This window comes from Haliaeetus leucocephalus, unplaced genomic scaffold, assembly GCF_000737465.1.
Source record: "Haliaeetus leucocephalus isolate CR32 unplaced genomic scaffold, Haliaeetus_leucocephalus-4.0 Scaffold92, whole genome shotgun sequence".
In the NCBI taxonomy this organism is placed as follows: Eukaryota; Metazoa; Chordata; class Aves; order Accipitriformes; family Accipitridae; genus Haliaeetus; species Haliaeetus leucocephalus.
Genome location: NW_010972528.1, coordinates 5,712,728 through 5,734,474, shown reverse-complemented (window position 1 = coordinate 5,734,474; position 21,747 = coordinate 5,712,728). Strand labels below are relative to the sequence as shown.

The 21,747-nt window shown below is 36.2% G+C and overlaps 1 protein-coding gene across 3 annotated transcripts in view; it reads left to right on the top strand.

Moving 5' to 3' along the window:
• Nucleotides 1–21,747, top strand: part of CHD9 (chromodomain helicase DNA binding protein 9) — a 92,188-nt gene that overhangs the window by 57,444 nt on the left and 12,997 nt on the right. For 2 of the 3 annotated variants that reach the window (XR_775480.1, XM_010584979.1), the window contains 21 exons: nt 1,355–1,598; nt 2,726–2,902; nt 3,779–3,922; nt 4,425–4,680; nt 5,541–5,751; nt 7,855–8,050; nt 8,836–9,003; nt 9,593–9,772; nt 11,359–11,469; nt 12,152–12,348; nt 13,161–13,360; nt 13,862–14,021; nt 14,968–15,057; nt 16,083–16,186; nt 16,308–16,425; nt 17,106–17,163; nt 17,486–17,528; nt 17,691–17,910; nt 18,040–18,242; nt 18,490–19,398; nt 21,571–21,734. Coding sequence is in view for 2 of the 3 variants with exons in the window: in XM_010584979.1 (XP_010583281.1) it covers nt 1,355–1,598; nt 2,726–2,902; nt 3,779–3,922; nt 4,425–4,680; nt 5,541–5,751; nt 7,855–8,050; nt 8,836–9,003; nt 9,593–9,772; nt 11,359–11,469; nt 12,152–12,348; nt 13,161–13,360; nt 13,862–14,021; nt 14,968–15,057; nt 16,083–16,186; nt 16,308–16,425; nt 17,106–17,163; nt 17,486–17,528; nt 17,691–17,910; nt 18,040–18,242; nt 18,490–19,398; nt 21,571–21,734 (4,153 nt within the window). In the remaining variant the exon portion in view is untranslated. The remainder of the gene's footprint in view (nt 1–1,354; nt 1,599–2,725; nt 2,903–3,778; nt 3,923–4,424; nt 4,681–5,540; nt 5,752–7,854; nt 8,051–8,835; nt 9,004–9,592; nt 9,773–11,358; nt 11,470–12,151; nt 12,349–13,160; nt 13,361–13,861; nt 14,022–14,967; nt 15,058–16,082; nt 16,187–16,307; nt 16,426–17,105; nt 17,164–17,485; nt 17,529–17,690; nt 17,911–18,039; nt 18,243–18,489; nt 19,399–21,570; nt 21,735–21,747) is intronic. The other variant, XM_010584991.1, reaches the window with a different exon arrangement.

Sequence of the window (21,747 nt, the reverse complement as noted above, 5' to 3'; positions counted from 1 at the left end):
AACACTGCATGGGGGGTTGCTGTGACCGAAGTGCAGGACCCGGCACTTGGCCTTGTTGAACTTCATATGACTGGCCTCAGCCCATCGATCCAGCCTGTCCAGATCCCTCTGTAGAGCCTCCCTACCCTCAAGCAGATCGACCCTGCCTCCCAACTTGGTGTCATCTGCAAACTTGCTGAGGGTGCACTCAATCCCCTCATCCAAATCATTGATAAAGATATTCAACAGAACAGGGCCCAACACCAAGCCCTGGGGAACATCACTTGTCACCCACCGCCAACTGGATTTCACCCCATTCAGCACAACCCTCTGGGCTCGTCCAGCCAGTCAGTTTTTCATCCAGAGAAGAGTACACTTGTCCAAGCCATGAGACACCAGCTTCTCAAGGAGTATGCCATGAGAGACAGCGTCAAAGAGGCCTTGCTGAAGTCAAGGTAGATAACATCCCCAGCCTTTCCCTCATCCACTAGACGGGTCACCTGGTCATAGAAGGAGATCAGGTTGGTCAAGCAGGACTTGCCTTTTGTAAACCCATGCTGACCGGGCCCAATCCCCTGTTTGTCCTGCACTTGCCATGTGAGTGCTCTCAAGACAAAACCGTTCCATAATCTTCCCTGGTACCGAGGTCAGGCTGACAGACCCGTAGTTCCCCGGATCCTCCCTCCAACCCTTCTTGTAAATGGAAAGTATGCCAGTGAGCATACCATTTTTACTGTACAGTTTCATGATCTGCAAAAGAAAATTTTGATTTAATTCTCAGTCAAGCACTACATAGCTGTGTGAGCGTCTGTGCAAACAGTGAAGGGCTGGAATGTATGGCTGAGGGTGAGCACCTAGTGGTACTTCATGTAGTAATCTGGTAATATGCATTTGTCTCAGTTTTAGAAACGAGGGGAATTTTGTCAGTGATGCTATAATGCACTCCTTTTATGTGAGTGTAGCTGGGATACTTTCCCTCTGTGACTTTTAGGGAATCTTCATTAATTTCTAGCAGTTTTGTCAAGGTGAGTGTACATGTAGGAAATCTGATTAATTTGAATGCCTTTAATTAGGGCAGACGTAGTCCCAAAAGAATACTTCTGGAATTTTTTCTAGGAGAACTGCATAGAACATTCCATTCTCAGGTTTTGCCAGTGCTAAACATGACTGAAAGCTTGTGGTTTTGTGTACTGAGTTCATCCTTTCACCATAACCAGGGAATGTTTGCAAGCATCTTTTAGAGTACCTCAATTTTGACTCTTGCTTTAAACTGGTAAATATGAGCTTTGTTTTTATAAATTGTCCATTTGAGTAACAGCTTTAGTGTCTGTACTGTCTTTGATGTTAATAACAAATAAATACATTTTACTTTCAGGCGAAATTGCATTTTAGCAGATGAAATGGGTCTTGGCAAAACCATTCAGTCTATTACATTCCTCTATGAAATCCTCCTGGCTGGTATAAGAGGGCCTTTTCTGATCATTGCTCCGCTTTCCACTATAACAAACTGGGAAAGAGAATTTCGCACGTGGACTGACCTTAATGTTGTGGTATATCATGGAAGCATGATCAGCAGGCAGATGATTCAGCAGTATGAAATGTACTTCAGGGACTCCCAGGTATTGTAATGTTACTTGTATGCAATAACTTACCCCAAACCTGTTTCAGGTAGTAGTAATGAACAGTATACTTTCCATTACCTGTACGTATGTCTTAATGAAAGTCATTTTACATCCCATGATGTGTTCTTCAAGCTTTTTACATATTGGAATCTTTAACATACGCTTACTGAGTAAATTTTTTGAAAGTGGTTGCAGCAAGATGCATGTTGTTCCAGTATGCTGAGTAATTTTGCAATTGAATAGCAGTGATGCTGATACTCATGTGGAGATTAAAGTGTGCACAGATGGTTGCAGTTGGGTCCTGAATTTGAAGAGCAGTGAGAACAGAAATACAGCCAATTAAGCTCTGTGTTACTTTCATGTAGCTGTTGATTTCCTTTTCCTAGTATAAACGAGCTTTGTGTACAATTTGCTTTTCTGTCTGAAATACTTCAAATTAAATGACATGAAAAAACTTTGAAATCTGAGTATTTTTCAAGGGGTTTTTTTGCCTTTTCTATATATTCTGCATAAATAAACAATTTTTTTAAACTGTCATGGTATTTCTACAAAATTGATAAGGCTGAAAACTTTAAAGTAGTGCTAAATACTAAACTGACATCTGGTTTCTCTAGTGAGTTATCGTATACTGCTTTATCGAAGGCCTTACGTATTCTCGTTGTCAGGCCAATGGAGTAGAGTAAGCTGGATAAAAAGTGTTCATTTAGTTCTCAGGTGATATTTTTATTACTCTATGAGTGATAAATGTATTACCATCATATATTTTGATTGATTGGTGGGAGGGTTTTTCCTGTCAGTCAGTCTTTCAGATTTTCCTAGGGTTAAAAATGTGATATTACCTACACGCACCTTTTGAAACAGTTTTATTAGATGGTTATATCTGTAATTGAAAAGTGGTTAAAATTTTACTGTTAGTTAGACAATATTGGATTTGTGGCTATGGATAATTACTCATTAGTATTAATTACAGAGTTGTAGAGATGTAAGCAATGTGTATGGGATGACAAAACAATTTATAATGTAAAAGCTGGTGTCTGGCTCTTGATAAAATTTCAGCAATAAAATCTTTAAATTGAGTAGATTTGAGGTAATGTAACAAATTTTGTGTGTTGATGAATCTCTAGGGACGTATTGTTCGAGGTGCCTACAGATTCCAAGCCATTATCACAACTTTTGAAATGATACTTGGTGGGTGTCCAGAGTTAAATGCAATTGAATGGCGGTGCGTTATTATTGATGAAGCTCACAGACTGAAGAACAAAAACTGCAAACTCTTGGAAGGACTAAAATTAATGAACCTCGTGAGTAACTATTATTTCACTTTTTGGGTTTGATTCTAGTTAAGTACAGTACGATGATAAATGACAAATCTGCTTTATCTGCCGAAAAAGACCTTCCAAGCAGTCTTTCTCAGGACATACCTGTTCCTGATACTCTCTTAAAATATGTGGGGTTTTTGATAGCTGATGCTGGCATATTTTTGACTAAATAAAATGTGGCAAGTTCTACCTGTAAGCAGAATCTATTTCTGATGATACTATTCCACAGTTTGTTTTGATTATGATGAAGATTTCATTTAAAATTTGCTTTATAATAATAGTTTTTGTGCAGTAATCCATGTTTAAAAACTTAGAAAGTACTTTAAACAAGTTGTTTAATGATAAAAGCAAGCAGGTAGTAGAATTTAACAGAATTATTATGTAGTCCTGTAGTTAAGGTTTTATTGGAAATAGTGCAAGATTTTATAAAGCAGATGCTACCATGAACCTTGAGGCTTTTGGTGCATTACTACAAGATGCACCATGAATAGTTTTGCATTGGTTTTTTGACTTCATTATTATTTCGATAGACTTGTTGATACATGTTCTCAGAAGTCATCTTTCTGATACACGCTTAGTGCATATTTTCCACACTATAGAGAGAATTATACATGTGTGAATATTACTGGAGAAGTTGAAGTGTTCAGTCATTTCTTCATTACAGATGTAGGAAGACAATTTAAAGAAAAGCTAGTAGAAGATACTTATAGTTGTTATTTTATAAATCTGTTTATCTGTATTACCACTGTACTTAGTGACATGCAGAACTGGTATTTTCAGGTTATGATATTCAGACTTAATGCAAACAATTTTGCAAATGTGTGCGTATAAGGTCATGTGCTTTGTTTCCTTTTATAGGAGCATAAAGTGCTGTTAACGGGTACCCCACTGCAGAACACAGTGGAAGAATTATTTAGTCTCCTTCATTTTCTTGAACCATTGCGTTTTCCTGCTGAATCTACGTTCATGCAAGAATTTGGAGACCTTAAAACTGAGGAACAGGTATTGCATGTTGAATAAGTTCATTTTGAACTTCAGTGTGTAAGAGTGACTTCCTTGAAAGGAAAAACTTTTGTTTTGGACAGTAACCGTTATTGCTTCCCACCCTCCTCTTCACTCCCCACATAGCACCTATGAGTTCTTCTGTCATGCAGTTTCTCTAAACTGTGCAGGCAGTAGAAATCAGTTAAGTATGACACTTCATGTTGAAGAGTTATTTTTGCTTTTTTGGGTTGGTTTTGTAAATTTGGCAAGTAAATAAAATAATAAAAATTGAAGTTTTCTGGCTTTGTAGTCAGTCTTTGCAGACAAGTGCTAAAAAGATACTTTTTGGTTTTGGAGTACATTTAAAAAATTCTTTAGTAATTTGAGGTTAAAAAAGGGCTATATCACATCTCAGATCTTTTATGTCAGGGGAAAAATTAATGATACTGAATTCAAAAATTTTTAATTAAGCTATTTAACTACTTTTCCATGTTCCAACGAACTGTTGTGTTTCATTCAGGTTCAGAAACTGCAAGCTATCCTGAAACCCATGATGCTCAGACGATTAAAGGAAGATGTAGAAAAAAAGCTGGCTCCTAAGGAGGAAACTATAATTGAAGTAGAACTAACTAATATTCAGAAGAAATACTATCGAGCAATTTTGGAGAAAAATTTTGCTTTCTTATCCAAAGGAGCAGGGCAAGCAAATGTACCCAATCTGGTTAACACTATGATGGAACTCAGAAAGTGTTGTAATCACCCTTATCTCATCAAAGGTAAATACATGCTAAAGACTGATTCTTTGCGGGGGGTTTAACTACTTTTGTACTTTTATTTAAGATACCCAAGAACTTTTGTTGTGATCCTTGATGTTTTCATCAGACTTGCCAAGGATTGGATTAGGTGGAAGCATTTTTTTGATAGATGTAAGGCAAAGTTGTGAGGCAGTTGCTTATTTGAGGCCTGAAATGTGAACTTATTGTTTCGTAGGACTTAACAGAACATTTAAAAGCAATTATCTCATGGAAATGTTACATCTCTTTAAAAGCAGTATGAAGAAGAACTTCTAGAGCTAACTTTTAAAATTAATGCTTCTTGCAAGTGATATGGGCTGTGTCAGTCTTCATTGCTTTTTCTCACATAGTTATAACTAACTTTGATTGTTTTTCCTGCTTGCAAGAAAATACACTTTAAGCTCTTAAAGGTTTTGCTAGGATTTCAATCATAGAGGGACTTGAGAAAAGGTTCTTCAAAATACTGGGTTTAAGACTCTATGTCCCATTTAAAATATCAGAGACAAAAGGACTTGCGGTTTTTTAGTTGGTCTTTTACACAACACTTGAGAACAAGTTTGTATTTTCGTTTTGGCAATTTGGAGGAGGGGTTCACCTCATTCTAGTTGGTTTTTTTTTTTCCTGTGGTGTTCCGCTTAAAAACTTGAGACTTGTTTTCAAAGAGCATAGAAATAGATTTTCTTGCTAGACTTCAGATCCATCCAGAAATTTGTTCTGTCTCCAGCAGTGGCTAATGGGGGATATTTATAATACAAGCACTGATTTTGGTAACTTGGTCTTGTATGTATACAGAGATACTTGTGTAGATACACCTGTAGATGCAGAAGTGTATTCTTTGATAGGTGCTGAAGAGAAAATCCTTGGAGAGTTTAAAGAAACGTATAGCCCAAGTTCTCCTGACTTCCATCTGCAAGCAATGATTCAGTCAGCTGGTAAATTGGTTCTTATTGATAAACTTCTTCCAAAAATGAAAGCAGGAGGCCACAAGGTCCTTATCTTCTCTCAAATGGTGCGCTGCCTTGATATTTTGGAGGATTACCTTATACATAAAAGGTAAGATACTGCATATTCTCTCTCCTATTATTGTTCTCAGTGGGCATATCTTTGAATGTTAGTGCAGGATTAATGATTACAGCATACCAAAGATAGGAATTTTTTTCCTTTTTGCTAATCACTGTGTAACTTGCTGTGTTCTGTGATGGCTTATCATTTATTCACCAACAAATGAAAAACTTCAGAGAACAACTAAAGAGAGATTGTTGAGTAAACCATGTGCCTTCAGTTTGTTGCTTTTTCTATTAAACATTCTTGTATGTATGTACTGTTTATACATTGCCTGTTAGAAACCAAGTAAGTTCAAGCTCAGCACTTTTCATTTAAACCCCAGGAAGCGTAGAACGTGCTCTTTATTTATATCGTGTTGAACTTGGACCAGATAGGGGTAATGCAGCTCCTTACTCCCAACAGAACAGAAGTACAAAATGGTAAACAACTGGAGTTTTGGCTTTTATTAATGTAAAAATAAAAACATGCTTCCTATTTTTCCTAAAGTATTACTGCTATGAAATTTGCAGCAGAACTGAACTGCCAGCATAAAGCAGCTCCTGAGATCTGCTTTTGCTGTCGCATATAATAGTAGCCTTTGATTATACTGTTGACGCCACAGAAACTAAGAGCTTATTTAAGCACATGACTAAGTACTATGCATGAAGCCTTAGCATATAAAGTATAACCTTGAACTTGGTTACAATCAGTAGTTGCTATATCAACCTGAAAAACTATAAAAAGGCATACTTTTGGTTGTTTTAATAGTCCATTTGTTGGAATGTGCATACTGCTTTGAAGTGTGTCTGTCAGTGAACTACATGGTAATACAGAGTTAATGTGAAAAAACAAAAACTAGTAAAAATGTCAAGCCTTCCTGCAGTGGATACTGGAATGTATATTGAAAATCATTAGTAGATTATATTGATACTTCTTTTTGTGGTAATTTTATATAACTTCTAGGTTTCTATATTTTTTTGTTTCATAAAGCTATCTATTTGAAATGAGAGCTCAACAGTTCGTATGTTTTATTTTAATAGACTAATTTTAACTTCATAGTAGCACTTAAAATCCAGTATGGAAAATACTCCTTTTTCTGTGACAGTGTAACATCTAGACTACTGCATCATATCTACAGGTAGAATATTCTGAAATCCACAGAAGCTGAAACTTGCTCAATGTTACTGTTTGATTAGAAATGTTGGAGCACACACATGATTTCACTCAATACTTAACAGAATTTGTTGCTGTAGGAAATAGCTGCCTGCCAAAATGCCTGTGGTCCTGTGGATTATCTGCTGTGACATTTTATAGTTGATCAGAAGAAAGATGGTTGTGAGGCTTTTTGGCTAGTAGATACACATTCAGCATCTTACTCCATTTACAATGTACAGAAGCATTTGCTCACTTTTTAAGCATTTCACTTGATTTCAGAAGTTTCATAGGAGTCCTTGTAATTATGAAAGGTAACAGAAATGACAGCGTTACTTCAGGCTTTTAAATTTGCTGGTTTCAGTTTAGGAAGCCCCAGATTCACTGATGCCTTGATAAAGACTGTTAGAGGTGCTGTCCTGTCTTTTGTGTTCCATTTCTCTTAATCTTGACAGAATCAATATGTAGTTTGTCCAATGACAGCTCACCAAGTACTGCTTTCTGCTGATTACTTGGTTACCCCTAACATGTTCAGACAGTTTGGTATGTAATACAGAAGTACACTGTCCTGCTTCTGTGACCTTGGGTGGGGATCCAAGCATAATAGCATGTGAAAAAGCTCTAAGTCCACATGGGACTTCAGGTTATGGTATGTTTTAATGCAGCTAAGTGCCATGGTAATACATGTTTCCTGGTATGTGTGATCAGGTACTTGCTTTAATGGACAAAGTTCAGAAGAACTTGTCTTAAGTTTTGGACTTGCTGATGTGTATTAGTACCACAGATATGTGATTTCTGTTATGATTCCTGGTTACGTTACCCACTGGTAATCAAAGTTAGTTTCTGTCACTTTTTATTCTTTACAGCAAATAATAGATAAGCAGGAGATCTGTTCTAATCCCCCTTTAAATCATGAAAAACTTTGTAATTATATGTGTGTGTGTCTGTGGCAATTTCCAGATACTTATATGAACGAATTGATGGGCGAGTACGAGGGAATCTCAGACAAGCTGCAATTGACCGGTTCAGCAAACCAGATTCCGATCGCTTTGTCTTCCTTCTGTGCACCAGAGCTGGTGGTTTGGGCATTAATTTGACTGCAGCAGATACATGTATAATTTTTGATTCTGACTGGAATCCTCAAAATGATCTGCAGGTAAATTCCTCTGAGCATAATAGTGAGGCCTAAGTCGTCAAACCTGGTTGATAGAAATTTGGTCACTTAGAATATTGTCTCTGTTTTGAACATGCATGATTGTAAAATGCTCAGGGTTTTTTTTAAGGCATGTATTTAATGTTTTTCAATGAATACTTTCTACTTGGATAGGAGACATCATCTGGGTTCGGCTGGGTTCTAACTTTTTCTTTCAAATTGATTACTCTTTAAAAGCACAACAGAGGTAAACTAAGTCAGTGAGTTGATAAAACCCTTAAGATTTTGATGACACTGTGAAGCCAGGGGTTACATTTGGCATACACTGACTAATACAGTTTATGGAAATAGAACTGTTCAGCTGAAACGTAACATATAGAAAAGGATTAATATGTATTAAGAAACAGTGAATTAATCAACTCTAGGAATTGGATGCTGAAATTGAATCCATTCTCAAGTTGCAACTCCTTTATCATTTGTATCTGGAGATCAGATAACTTAAGAGATAGCATGTCTTTTTATCTAGTGTTACTGCAAGAGAAATACCGTTCAGTAGCATTCAGCACAGATCATTCATCTGCATTTTACTTACTACACTGGTTTTAGAAAACTGTTCACAATGTGGAAAATGTCTGATAGCTTCTATTTACTTAAATGTGAACTGATCTCCTTTTGAGTTCATACTGTCATTTTTCAGTTTGTGCTACAGCAGAAAAAATACTTAGAAGAATCCTAGATATTCCTAGATAAGTCTAAAATCTTATTGCTGTTCTCCCTTCCTTCAAAAGGCTCAAGCCCGTTGTCACAGGATTGGTCAGAACAAAGCAGTGAAGGTCTACAGACTGATAACACGTAACTCCTATGAAAGAGAAATGTTTGACAGAGCAAGTCTGAAACTGGGACTGGATAAGGCTGTCTTACAGAGTATGAGTGGAAGAGAAAACAGTGTTGGTGGCGTATGTAGACTTATTTCTTGAAATAACTTTCCTTTTGCTTTTGTAATCATGTGGGAACTTTTAAATTACAGAAGCTACCATTTTTCTGTTGTTTGAATCTGTTCTGTTTTCTGATGTGGACTAACCATATAGTTGACATAATTTTAAATGTAGTCAGTTACTCTGATAAATCTTTCACTATTTCTTGCCTCTTAAGGTCCAAGATAGATAACGTCGAATTAAAACAAGGAGAAGAGTTTCCCTTTGTTTCCTTGTATCTTCTCATATTAATATAATGTGTTACTTTAATATGAGATTTACATCTAATATTAACAGGCGATTTTTTTAAACTTGCATTCCTCACAGTGTTGAGAATAGCCAAAACAAAAAAGACAACGTACTTGTGAAAATGTGTACTGTAACCATATAATAAATTAATTCAACTGTCAACTGGACTTTTCTCTTAGCTTTTAATAATCTAAATTTTAAGTTTATAAATCATAAGGCACAGTTAGGTTGCAGAAACATTGGAAAGGGAAAGAGAAATAGGAAAGACTTTGTTTTGTTTTTGTTTTTTCTTGATTGCCTAAAACCTATTTTATTTGCTCAGATCCAACAACTCTCCAAAAAAGAAATAGAAGACTTGCTTCGAAGAGGTGCATATGGTGCCATTATGGATGAAGAAGATGAAGGTTCTAAATTCTGTGAGGAAGACATTGACCAAATTTTGCAGCGTCGTACTAAAACTATCACAATTGAATCAGAAGGAAGGGGCTCCACATTTGCCAAGGTGCAGAAGCAGCAAGTTGTTCTTTAACAGTATAGAGCTGTAAACGTAGTTGAATGTTGTAAAGCTTGTGCTTTTTTTTTTCTTTTTAAAGTTACGTTTACTTTTATTTAATGTGTGTGTATGTTAGGTACGTATTTGGGGTTCTTACATCTATGTGTTTATATTAACACGTGCACATAGCAAAATCAGATTTGCGCATACAGATTGGGTAAATGCCAGATGCAAAGAGCATGCTTGAGCAAAGATGGCTAATAGGAGTGTGCTGCTTTTGAAAAGGGTAGGATTTGTGTGAGATAGAATGGACTGCGTTAACCAAGAATATTAAAACAGTTTTGTTTATAGATCTGTTTGTATTCAGATATATTAAGAGTAGGAAAAAATATATATAAGGCAATAATTAATAAGATTAAAAATTGTCAGGCTTATTCTAAAAATGCCTACACATAGGATATAATTTGAACCTTGAGCTTTTTGGGGTTTTTTGGGTTTTGGTTTGGTTTGGGTTTGGTTTTTTTTGTAAGAGTTTGAAAAGCAAAATAAGAAAGCTCCTAAAATAGCAGGGGGTGGAAAGTATATATATGTACATTGGGGGCTGAGAATGTAAAGTCTTAGCAGTAGTAGTCTAGGATAAAATGGGACCAACACACTCTAAATTTTGGTGGGTAAGAGAAAAACAGTAATATCATAGCATCCAAAAAGCTATGCTGGAAAATTGGATGAACAGAACAAAAAGTAAATTTGGACTCCTTAATTTCCAAAGTATGTGCAAATGTCAATCTGAACAAATACAAGTTCAGATAAATTTAAAAATACATCAATAAATATATATTTTTTTAAAACTCAGGGACTGTAACTGAGCTTGGAACATGGGTCCTTCATGAATGCAGTTGTGACAATAAAAAAAAACAAACAGGAAAACTTAAGAATATAAATGTATATTTACTATATTTAAAATAATATTTATAAATATTACTTATACATTTATTTAGGCTCTCTTACCTCTTGTTCTTTGTGGCTTAAACAAGAAATAGACTTCTAAAGGTCATCACCACTGTCTTTTTGTCAGAAGAGTTAGAAGTTTTTTGTATGTATTTACTCTTTTCCTATAAGAAGGATATCAGGGTTTTTTAAATGCCTTCTGAAATTAAGCTTATTCCATGCTCTCAGGCTTTGATTGTTGGTAGTTTAAGCACTCCTTTGAAATTTCCCTCAAGCGAGTACTTGTGCATGCGATGAAATCCCCAAATGCTGATAAGCCTCTTCAAAAGATTCTATTTTCTTCCATTCAAGTAATTTAGATTCAGACTTAGAAGCAGAAGACTCTTGCTGCTTAATGTTCTTCTCTCCTGATGGTGCATAAAAGTTCATTAGGTTTTTCTGATAGATTATGGATCTGGTTTTAAAAAATTAAGGGGGAGGAGAACTTTTGAGTTGCTTTGCACTGTAAGCAAGTTTTAAACTCGTAACAGCTGCTTGGGAGATTATTCAATGAAATAAGGTTATGTAGTCTTCGCTGCACTGATGCATTCAAATGCTACAAACTTTTGATGTAAGAGGTTGGTAAGATTTAGTTTTATTTATTACAGGCTAGTTTTGTTGCATCTGGAAACAGGACTGATATTTCACTGGATGATCCCAACTTCTGGCAGAAATGGGCCAAAAAAGCAGAAATAGATATAGATGCTATCAGTGGTAGAGTAAGTACTTCTCTTTTTTAAGGCATGTTTTTTCAAGTATGTGCTTGCTGTTGAATTCTGAAATAGGAGGTGCAGGATTTCTGGTGCTTTTTTAATTAATATTTCAACAAATCTGACTTTTTGTGCTGGTTAGTTTGTGCATAGGTAATCAACATGCTGATAGCTTTAGTATTTCCTAGCTCACTGCTGTCCCAAAAGAGTTTGGAGGTCTTTGATTTTTGTTGAAGATCTGGAAATGCTCAAAATTGTGTAATTGTTCTGCTTGCCCTGTTTCTCTGTAAATCCTGGGGTGGAATCTGCAAAGTAGCTGACTAAGAGTTGTATAAATTTTCGAATACTGGAAGTTGTGTCCTATACTTGAAGGCATTCCCATGCAGTCAGTTCTAAAAGGTTTCAGTGCCCCTTTTTACTCAGAGACTGCAGTGTAGTCTGTGTAAGTATTCAGCTCAGATGAGGTACTCAGTATTGTTTATAACTAATGAACTGGCATTGTGATATGAAGCCCATTTTTTTGTTGCCTTAAATACACAAAATGTTTTACTTGCTTTATGGGTGTTTACTGCCATGTCTTTACAAAATACCTATTAATGACATTAGAAACTGCTGTTTCTGAACTGAAACCATCTACTTAAGAAAAACTTATCAACTGTTTCTCTGATAAGGTTTGTTTGAAATTTTGCAGAACAGCCTGGTTATTGATACCCCAAGAATTAGGAAACAAACACGGCCCTTTAGCGCTACAAAAGATGAGCTGGCCGAGTTGTCTGAAGTGGAAAGTGAGGGTGATGATAAACCAAAGCTCCGCAGGCCTTGTGACCGTTCCAATGGATACGGAAGAACAGAGTGCTTTCGGGTGGAAAAAAACTTGCTGGTCTATGGGTATTGTATACATCCTTCTTCATTCTAGGAAGTTTTTTAAAAAATACTCTTTTTCCACATACTAAATTGTATTTATGGAATAACTTTTAGCTATATTGGCAATAACTTGGTGTGTATATAGAGAATTTATTTAGAATATGAATTTATGTGAATTTATCGTGCACCCTGTATAAATCTTTCTGAGAATTTGCAGTTGAAGAAACATTAAAGAGGAGAAGTGAAAACCTTTCTTCAAAAGAGGTTACGACATTTAATATGGGCACCACAGTAGTCTCTCTAAAAAAATCATTGCAATAAGTGCTGTAGGCAGGCTCAAAACTCTGTAAATGAATAAATATCTGAAATAAAGTCTTGGTAGATGACTTGATGTTCTTAATTGCAGAACATCTTGCGCTTCCATCAGGTGCAAATAGGAACTGGAAATCTAAACACGTTATTTTAAGTATACTTAAATCAGATATGTTGATTTGGAAATAAAATCTCAGGTCTTCTCTCACCCACCTTATAAAATAAATGACTGGGTTTGTTTATCAGTATGAGTTCCCATCAGTTTTGTGTCATAGAAGCTTAAAACGTTCATCCATATTTTTTTTTGTAAGCAGGCAAGGGTTTTTTTTGAAGTCTGTTTTAAACAGATGGAGTTTTGTTGCAAATGTTAATGTTACTTTCATGTTTCCACTCAGTAACTTAAGCTGAAGGAAGAAAGTGGAAGGCTAAATATTTTACAGAGAAATTCCCTTTTGTAATAGAAATCTACAGGCTACCCAAGGGTTTTGCTTCTAAGGGCTGATTTGTGTTTTACTTTGGACTAGGTGGGGTCGATGGAGAGAAATTTTGTCACATGGTCGCTTCAAGAGACAACTAAATGAACAGGATGTGGAGATAATTTGCCGAGCTTTATTAGCTTATTGCCTTGTTCACTACAGAGGGGATGAGAAAATAAAAAGTTTTATATGGGATCTCATTACCCCAACAGAGGATGGGCAAACACGAGAGTTACAGAATCACCTTGGTAAGGACTTAACGTGTTTCTGCAGTTCAGTAGCTTCGTATATGTGTGCCAGTGGTACTGGGATAAAACCGGCTAAAAATTCTTTCTGAATGTGTCCTACTTGAAATAAATGGAATTTATTCCAGATACGCAATTCAATTGATGGGAAAAGAAGTGTCATTTCTGCTTTGCTTTGTATTTGATGGCTTACCCAAATGGATTGGTATACTCTGTGTAAGCTTTCTTTTCATTTCAGTTCATAAGAACCTATTCTGTTTCATAGTAGGTGACAACACACTCCTTTCTTTCCCCATCTCCTGCTTTGTGCTTAGCTGGTGAAATGTGCTCCAGAGATACTCTAAGAGACTTAAAGAGGAAAAAAAATCATATCCAAAGTCTGTGATGCTAGTATTTTTTCTACACCGCAGGTCACAATACTGGTATAGGATACAGGAACTGTAAGTGTAATGGGGATCTGTATCTACATGTTGCTGTTACTATATTATATTTTAAATTATACAGGCTTATCAGCCCCTGTGCCTAGAGGAAGAAAAGGAAAAAAAGTGAAGACCCAGGCTAGCACTTTTGATATACACAAAGCAGAATGGCTTCGAAAATACAATCCAGAACATCTATTGCAAGATGAAGGATACAAAAAGCACATAAAACACCATTGCAACAAGTAAGCAGTAGCTGAAGTGTGAATGTCTATGTAAGGATTCTTTTTTCTTCTAATTCCTCATTTCTTAGAAGACTTTAAAATACTTGTGGCACTATCAAGAAAGAAGTTCTAATGGTGTTAGCTTGATTAGAATAAATAGGTTGCAGTGTATTCGAAGCTGAACTGAGTATTTCACATTCAAAATAATAGTTACAATTTTTAAAGAAACTGTATGTTCCTGTCTGTACAGAGAGAAAGGGAGAGACATCTAGCATTTTGGGGGAGCCTTACAGCAGCCGAAGGACTAAAGAGTTTGGGAGTGCTTAGCAGAGAAACTGAAAGCACTAAAGTTGTTGCCCCTCAATCTTATATGCTGTTTACCTGGCACGTTTTCTAGGTTTCTGAGAATCTGAGCTACTGGCTTGTTGAAAGCTCATTCATAATCATGAATGAGCTTGTTTTAGATAAACCATTTTTCTGTAGCAAACTTGTCATACTCTGCTTGAAAACTACGCATGGCTGTAGTCAAGACTGGAGATAAAGCATGAAGAAGCCATTGGGGTCATGCACCAAATTCTAAGTGAGAAGGAATGAGAAGGTGATGTGAAAGATGTTCGTTGTCAGCCTGCTCGATTCATTCTAAAGGAATCTTCTAAGTAGGAAAAGGAAAATAGCAGTTTCTTCTTAGCAGTATTTTATGAAGCAAGTGAGGAGTGTTCTGCTAGCCCTGGTCTTTGTCTAGGTTTTGAAAGAATTTTTGTAATGAAATGATTTGTAAAAGTGATTGCAATAAAAAGTGTTAGATGACCTGAGTTGGAGGTTATCTCCTCTTAGAACTGAAGGAAGCATATTTTAGGAAAAAAGACTTGAAAGCTTTGTGATATTATAAAAGACAAAACAAAACCACCCACAACTATGGAAAGCTTTTAGAGTGCTAATATTCATATTTCTTTTTTTCTTTGTTTAGGGTCTTGCTTCGAGTAAGAATGCTGTATTACTTAAAACAAGAAGTCATTGGTAATGAATTCCAAAAGGTGTTTGATGGAATTGATGCCAGGTGAACTATAGAGAGGTTTTTTTTCTTGTTTATTTTAAATGTAAACTATGAAATGAAAATTCAGAAATCTTCCTAGATGTAAATAAGAGAAGTTAAAACCAAATATTTGTATCCTTAGGCTGTGAGAAAAATGTTTCTGTTTACTAAACACTTTGTTATGGACTTGACATGAGGAAATCCTGATTCCTATTTATGAGTTTAGCTATATACAGTAAAACTATTTTCTGAAAAAGTGAGTGAAAGATAGAATTATATACTTTACATTCTAATTGGCGTGTTTTTCCTGCCTCTTTATGAACACTTTTGGTTATGTGCTGCACATTCCATTAATTAATTATTTTATATTTTTAATGAAAGTATTACCATTTGGAAATTCTTGAACTCACTGATACAAGAGCTTGTTTTAATTCGATTCAGAATGCTGTTAAAAACATTTATGGAAGAACAGTCCATCTCATGCTATTAAACACAAAAGCAGATAATCCTTGGTTTGCTAAGTTTTGCAAGCACAAACTGCTAGGAGTTGGTGGAGTTTCCTGAGAGAGGAAGAATATTGTATGCTGGTTCTGCTTTCATATTCTTTCCCTGTTACTGGTCTCTGTCAAATACAAAATACCAAGCTGTCTGGGTGTTTTGTATTGCTGGTTTTAGGGTCCTATTAAATGCAGAGATGAAAAATTATATGCATCAGTTTCTTTAGGTTATCAGAAACATTTGTAATGATAAATCAATATTGTATTGTGTGGGATGTGTAACTTAGTAGTGTAACCATCCACTTTTTAACTGTTACTTGCTATTAAATAACAAAGTGCATTAAAAAATTAAACATTTCAGTCCTAGGACTCTTTACAACCTTCAAAGTAGTCTTTGTGTTAGTTTGCTGAACATGGAATATTATACATGTGTGCTTGAAGAGAGGAGTTTAAAAATCCCACATTAAGTAGAAATTTACAAAGAGAAAATAAAAATTTATTTCTTCCTCTGAATATTATTAATGTTGGTGTGCTATTGGTGATTCTCCTTAGTGAAATTGATGTTTGGGTCCCTGAGCCAGATCACTCTGAAGTTCCTGCCGAGTGGTGGGATGCAGAGGCAGATAAGTCCCTTCTAATTGGAGTTTTTAAACATGGTGAGTAATATGGATGACTACATGTGTACTTCCCTATGCCTCAATATAAACACCCTACACTAAATTTTTTTGTAGCTTACTCTGAAAGTTGAATTTGTGCCACTTTTTTTGTCCCTTATAGGTTATGAAAAATACAACACTATCAGAGCAGACCCAGCGCTGTGCTTCTTAGAAAGGGTCGGCAAGCCAGATGAAAAAGCAGTTGCTGCTGAACAGAGAGCAAATGATTATATTGATGGGTATGAGCACTTAAAAGTGGGCATGAATGTTTTGGGGCCTTAAAGTAAACAAGACTGAATTTTTGTGCTGTACTTCATTCTCCTTTTAACTGGTTTTATACTAGTTTGATGTCATCTTTGTGAAGAATACTACTTTGATTTTACTCCCACAGAGTGGAAAAGAGTTAGGAACAGGGTAACAGAACCACTGAAGTTTGGGATTTCACAGTTAAGGGAAAAACGCAGCAACTTGTTAGCAAGGACTCTACCTTGTGTTGCTATTTTAGAAATACTACTTAGACAGTGAAGTGCAACAGCCTTCAGAGGCAGAGTACTACAGACCTATTTAACTTGATTTCAGGTCAGTCAGCTTGGTGTATTAGTCTTGTGTAGCTAACCAGTGACCCCAGTAGATCAATTTGAGTATCACTGATAACTGCTGACAGGGAGAACTGCTTTTATTCATTGTTTCATTGGTGAGGTTAGCAGCGGTGGTCATAAAGAACATTTTTGAATGAGATAGTGAATTGTGGGGGGCAGGATTCAAGCCAAAGCTGCCATGAAATATTTTCCTCATTTCAAATAGAAAGCTAAATACAGTATATCTAACTAAATTTAAATGAATTTTGCTTAATTGAAAAGAGTGTAAGGACTTCTGAAATGTTACTAAGATGGGTTCTTTTGTGTCAAAATTTTAACAGGGATGTAGAAGATCCAGAATATAAACCAGCACCAGCAATGTTTAAAGATGACATAGAGGTATAGTAGGCACCTATTAATAGCTGTTTTTAACACTTATAATGTAATACTTCCATCTTTTTGTTGAGCAGATTATTACATTTTTCTGTATTTCTCTAAATTGATAGAACTTAGGCCGTGTGTTACTGCAGTTGTGTGGGCGGCGGGGGATGGGAGGGAATTGTTGTATAATCCTGTTGCATGCCTTGTTAGCCATTTGTCCAAAATATATGTTACTTTTATTCTTTGTCATATTCACAAATTGTCTGCAAGATGTAAGTTTAACCTAAATCTCTGGAGAGGGCTACATTTTAAATTTTGCTTCACTTCTGTTTTTCTACAGGATGATGTTTCATCCCCAGGTGATCTAGTAATAGCAGATGGAGGTAAATACATAAAACTTAAAATCTGAGCCAATTCAATCTCTTTTGAATTGTTTAATTCTCCCTAATTCTTGGATAAAATGTATGTAGATTGCCTCGTGTAGAACCATAGGCACCAGCAATGATTAAATTCTTTATTTTTCCTCTGACTTTGTTTTAATACAGATGGACAAATGATGGAAGGAGACAAAATCTATTGGCCCACTCAGTCTGCCTTAACAACGCGTCTTCGACGCCTAATAACAGCTTATCAACGAACAAGTAAAAACAGGCAAGCCCAGCAGATCCAGCCATCATTCCCAATACAAACTAATATGATGCAGCCTCCATATGAAGAAGCTGCTCTAAATCCAAAGATGGCTGCTAAGATTGAAAGACAGCAAAGGTATGTGCAGCATGCAAATACACATTTTTAGTGCATCCTTATTTAAAGAATATTGAAGAAATAATAATTGCTAGCTGCATGAAATAGTGGAAAATGACAGAATTTCCAATTTTTTTCTTGCTGATGAAGATGGACGAGAAGAGAAGAAGCTGACTTTTACAGAGTTGTGTCCACATTTGGAGTGGTGTTTGATCCTGACAGGGGACGATTTGATTGGACCAAATTTAGAGCAATGGCTAGACTACATAAGAAAACTGATGAGAGCTTAGAGAAGTACTTGTATGCCTTTATGTCAATGTGCCGGAGAGTCTGTCGTCTCCCCTCAAAAGAAGGTAGGTGTATATATTTTTACTTTGTTTTATCTTTAACTTCTGTTGCCAGTGCTTATCTTGAAGAGGTGTTTTTTTCATGTGTTCCAAAACAAAAATGGGGCAGAAGGAAATAAGGAAACGTGTGAAGTGCAAAATTGAAAGCTTATAATGGGGAGACATATTAACTGATTAAAACCATCTCCTTCTAGTATTGATTTGCAGTGGGGGTTTTTTGCCAGATTCTCATCTTTCTTTTGTTTTAATACAGAACTTGTAGACCCAAACATTTTTATCCAGCCAATTACAGAGGAGCGTGCTTCTCGGACTTTGTATCGCATTGAACTCCTAAGGAAAGTGCGAGAACAGGCTCTTAGACACCCACAGCTGTTTGAACGACTAAAACTATGCCAGCCAAACCCAGACTTACCTGTCTGGTGGGAGTGTGGGACTCATGACAGGGATTTACTTATTGGAGCTGCTAAACACGGAGTTAGCAGGACAGATTATCATATTCTTCGTGATCCTGAACTCTCATTTATGTCTGCCCAGAGGAACTATAATCAAAATAAAGTGGCACTCTCAAGGACTTCTACTCCACTCTTGCATCAGTACCAGATGGCATTATCTGCTTCTCCTCTTACACCTCAGTCAAGATTGTCAGATGCTAAAGTGAATGCTTTTGAGGACGCAAAAGCTAAAAACGAAAATCTGAAAGAGGATCCTCAGTCTTCTGAAGAGGAATCTATGTCTACAGAGGAGACACAGACAATAATGAAATCTGAACCTTTGAGTCCAAAAAATGGCACACCAATACAAAATACAGACCACAAACCTAGCATGAAGACTGAAACAGACAGGCGCATGGTGGCAGCAAGGACAGAGCCTCTAACTCCAAACCCAGCTTCCAAAAAACAGAGAGTCAGCAAAAGGGGATCTGACTCTAGCTCTGACTCAGACTCTGACTCGGATAGATCATCCTGTTCTTCCAGGTCATCATCTTCATCCTCTTCGTCTTCCTCGTCTTGTTCACACTCTCGATCAGGCTCTAGCTCTTCATCATCTTCATCTTGTTCTTCAGCATCTTCATCCTCATCCTCATCGTCGTCATCGTCGTCGTCGTCATCGTCATCATCGTCTGAAGAGAGTGATAGTGATGAAGAGGAAGCACAAAAACGTGGTATGTGTGTAGTCTTATTTTTCCAGTATAACTCTTAAATGGAACAAGTTTATTCTTAATGGAAAAATGTCTAAAAAAGGATATTAAATTCCACAAAAGTAAACTTAAATAAACATATTTGCTTGATTCATCAAGTAAGTTGGAAGAATTTCAGGGATGCAGCATTTTCTTTGCTTCATATCAATGCCTGGGATGCAGTACTTAGGATTTGTTGACAGAATGATTCCCTAAGCAAGCTTACTGTGCATGTGGTTCATGTGTGGGAGAAGAGTGGAAAGGCTAATGTTTTCTGGAAATATACTGCATATGTGTATTCCCTACTACTTCTTCTTTTTTCTTTTTCTTCCTAAATATATAGGTTCTTTTGGTTTCCCTGTTTGTTTTTTCCACCCTTGCTCACCTGTCTTTGTGGCTTCCTCATTGTGCTTTCATGAAATCTGCAAGCTTCCTTCTGTCTAAGCTGTAGAGTAATATAAGCTGCTTTTTCTTAGAAACTGGAGGTGGTCAAGCAGTGTACTTGTGCTGAAAATTTTCAAACAATTAAAAATGGGTACTTGTTTAGAAAAGACTGAGGCAATTGTAGACCATGGGCCCAAATAACAGACACACTTCTGAAAGCTTCAAAGTAGAAGCAAAAACCTCTGATCAGTAAAGTGATGTAATTTTTTTTAATAAACCAACCAATCATTATTTAATACATTCCTTATTGTGATACTATGAAGTGTCCTCTACTTTTGCTCTATTGAAACTCAGAATGTGAAAAGATTCCTCCACTGTGTCATAACAAATGGTAATAGAAAAAGGAAGAGGATGAAGTTAGGCAGTGGGATTACAGCATAAGTAAATGAGCTATTTTTTTTTCCAGTACCTCGAGGAAAAAAGCATTGTGTTAATCAGGTGGATCCTCTTGTCTATGGAAATGACAGATGGAAACCGTAGGGTTAATTTACTGGGAAAATGATTACTGGGCAAGTAAAATGCCACTTAAACCAAATTATTAAGATGCTGCTGCCTGTAGCAGTGGAAGGACATTTTCAGAGGAAACAGTTGTATGCAAACATTAAAACAGTGAGAGAAAAGGAATGCTTATATGACATAAATATTTATATCTAGATGGTGGATACTATAACATGTGCTACAGTCCACATATTAGGCTTGATTTCTGTCAGCTCAGTCTGTTCAGGCAAGTATTGTGCCATCCTCAGATTGCAAAATCTCATAAATCAGTCAGCCTTTCTTTTTGTGGCTGTTTTGCTGCAAGTTGGTGTTGAAGAGACTGCTAAATGCTGGAAAGTTTTCTTAACTTCATCTGTGTTTTAATATGAAGCCCAGGTTTTATTTCATATGTTGTACAGTGATTGTGGATCTTTGGCATACTTTTCACATTTGAAATGTCTTTTAAGGGAGAGCTAAATTGTATCAGATGACTTGATACATAGCTATTGTTGAGGACAAATTTGAGTTCTGTAGAATTGTCCCTCAATGCTCTTACTTGTGCTGCTGTTACCTTTTCAGGCAGCACCTTTTTTTTTTTTTTTTTAAAGTTTCAGACTGTTTCCCCATGTCATAGTGAAACTTACTTTTTCCTCCATCCAGACAACAATGTAAAATAATAATGAGAGAAGTATAAGAAAGTCAGACACACAGTGGAAAGATACTAGGAAAAAATACTCTGATTAAAATTTAAAAAATTAAATGATGCAGACATACGTGTTCAAGCAAGAACACATTCATGGAACATCCAGCATTCCATCTAGTAAATGAAAAGGGGTGGGTTTTTTAAGTAGTATCCCAGTAGATTTGCCACGTTCTGGTGATAGACACTTTTCATCTCAATTTAATTCTGTATTTTAGTGCATGTTGGCTTACAAAGGAAATATGTTAAAATAAGTAAGGACTGTCTGTCAGAATACTCTGAAGCATGTCTGTTTTCAAATAGCTAAATATTCGACATGTTAAGCTCTTGAAATATTAACAGGAATATGTGTGGAATTTACATGCCTAGAAAAGAATCAGCAGTCATCCTGAAAAATCTAACAGATTAATTCTTCAGTTAAATTTTGTGTTTGGACTTTCTCTGAACATTGTTCTGTGTGTTTTGTCCACCTGAACCTCTTACAATGAGTGTTTAACTTCTTTACGATATCAGATTATATTAGTGGTTTTCTTTAGCAGAAGGAACCGCACATATAAAAGCGTATGATGAAGAGAGTGTAGCCTCTCTGAGTACAACACAAGATGAGACGCAAGACAGTTTCCAGATGAACAATGGGACACCAAATTCCAGTTATCTCCTACAAGGTGGATACATGTTGGCTGCATCCTACTGGCCAAAGGCAAGTTTTCAAT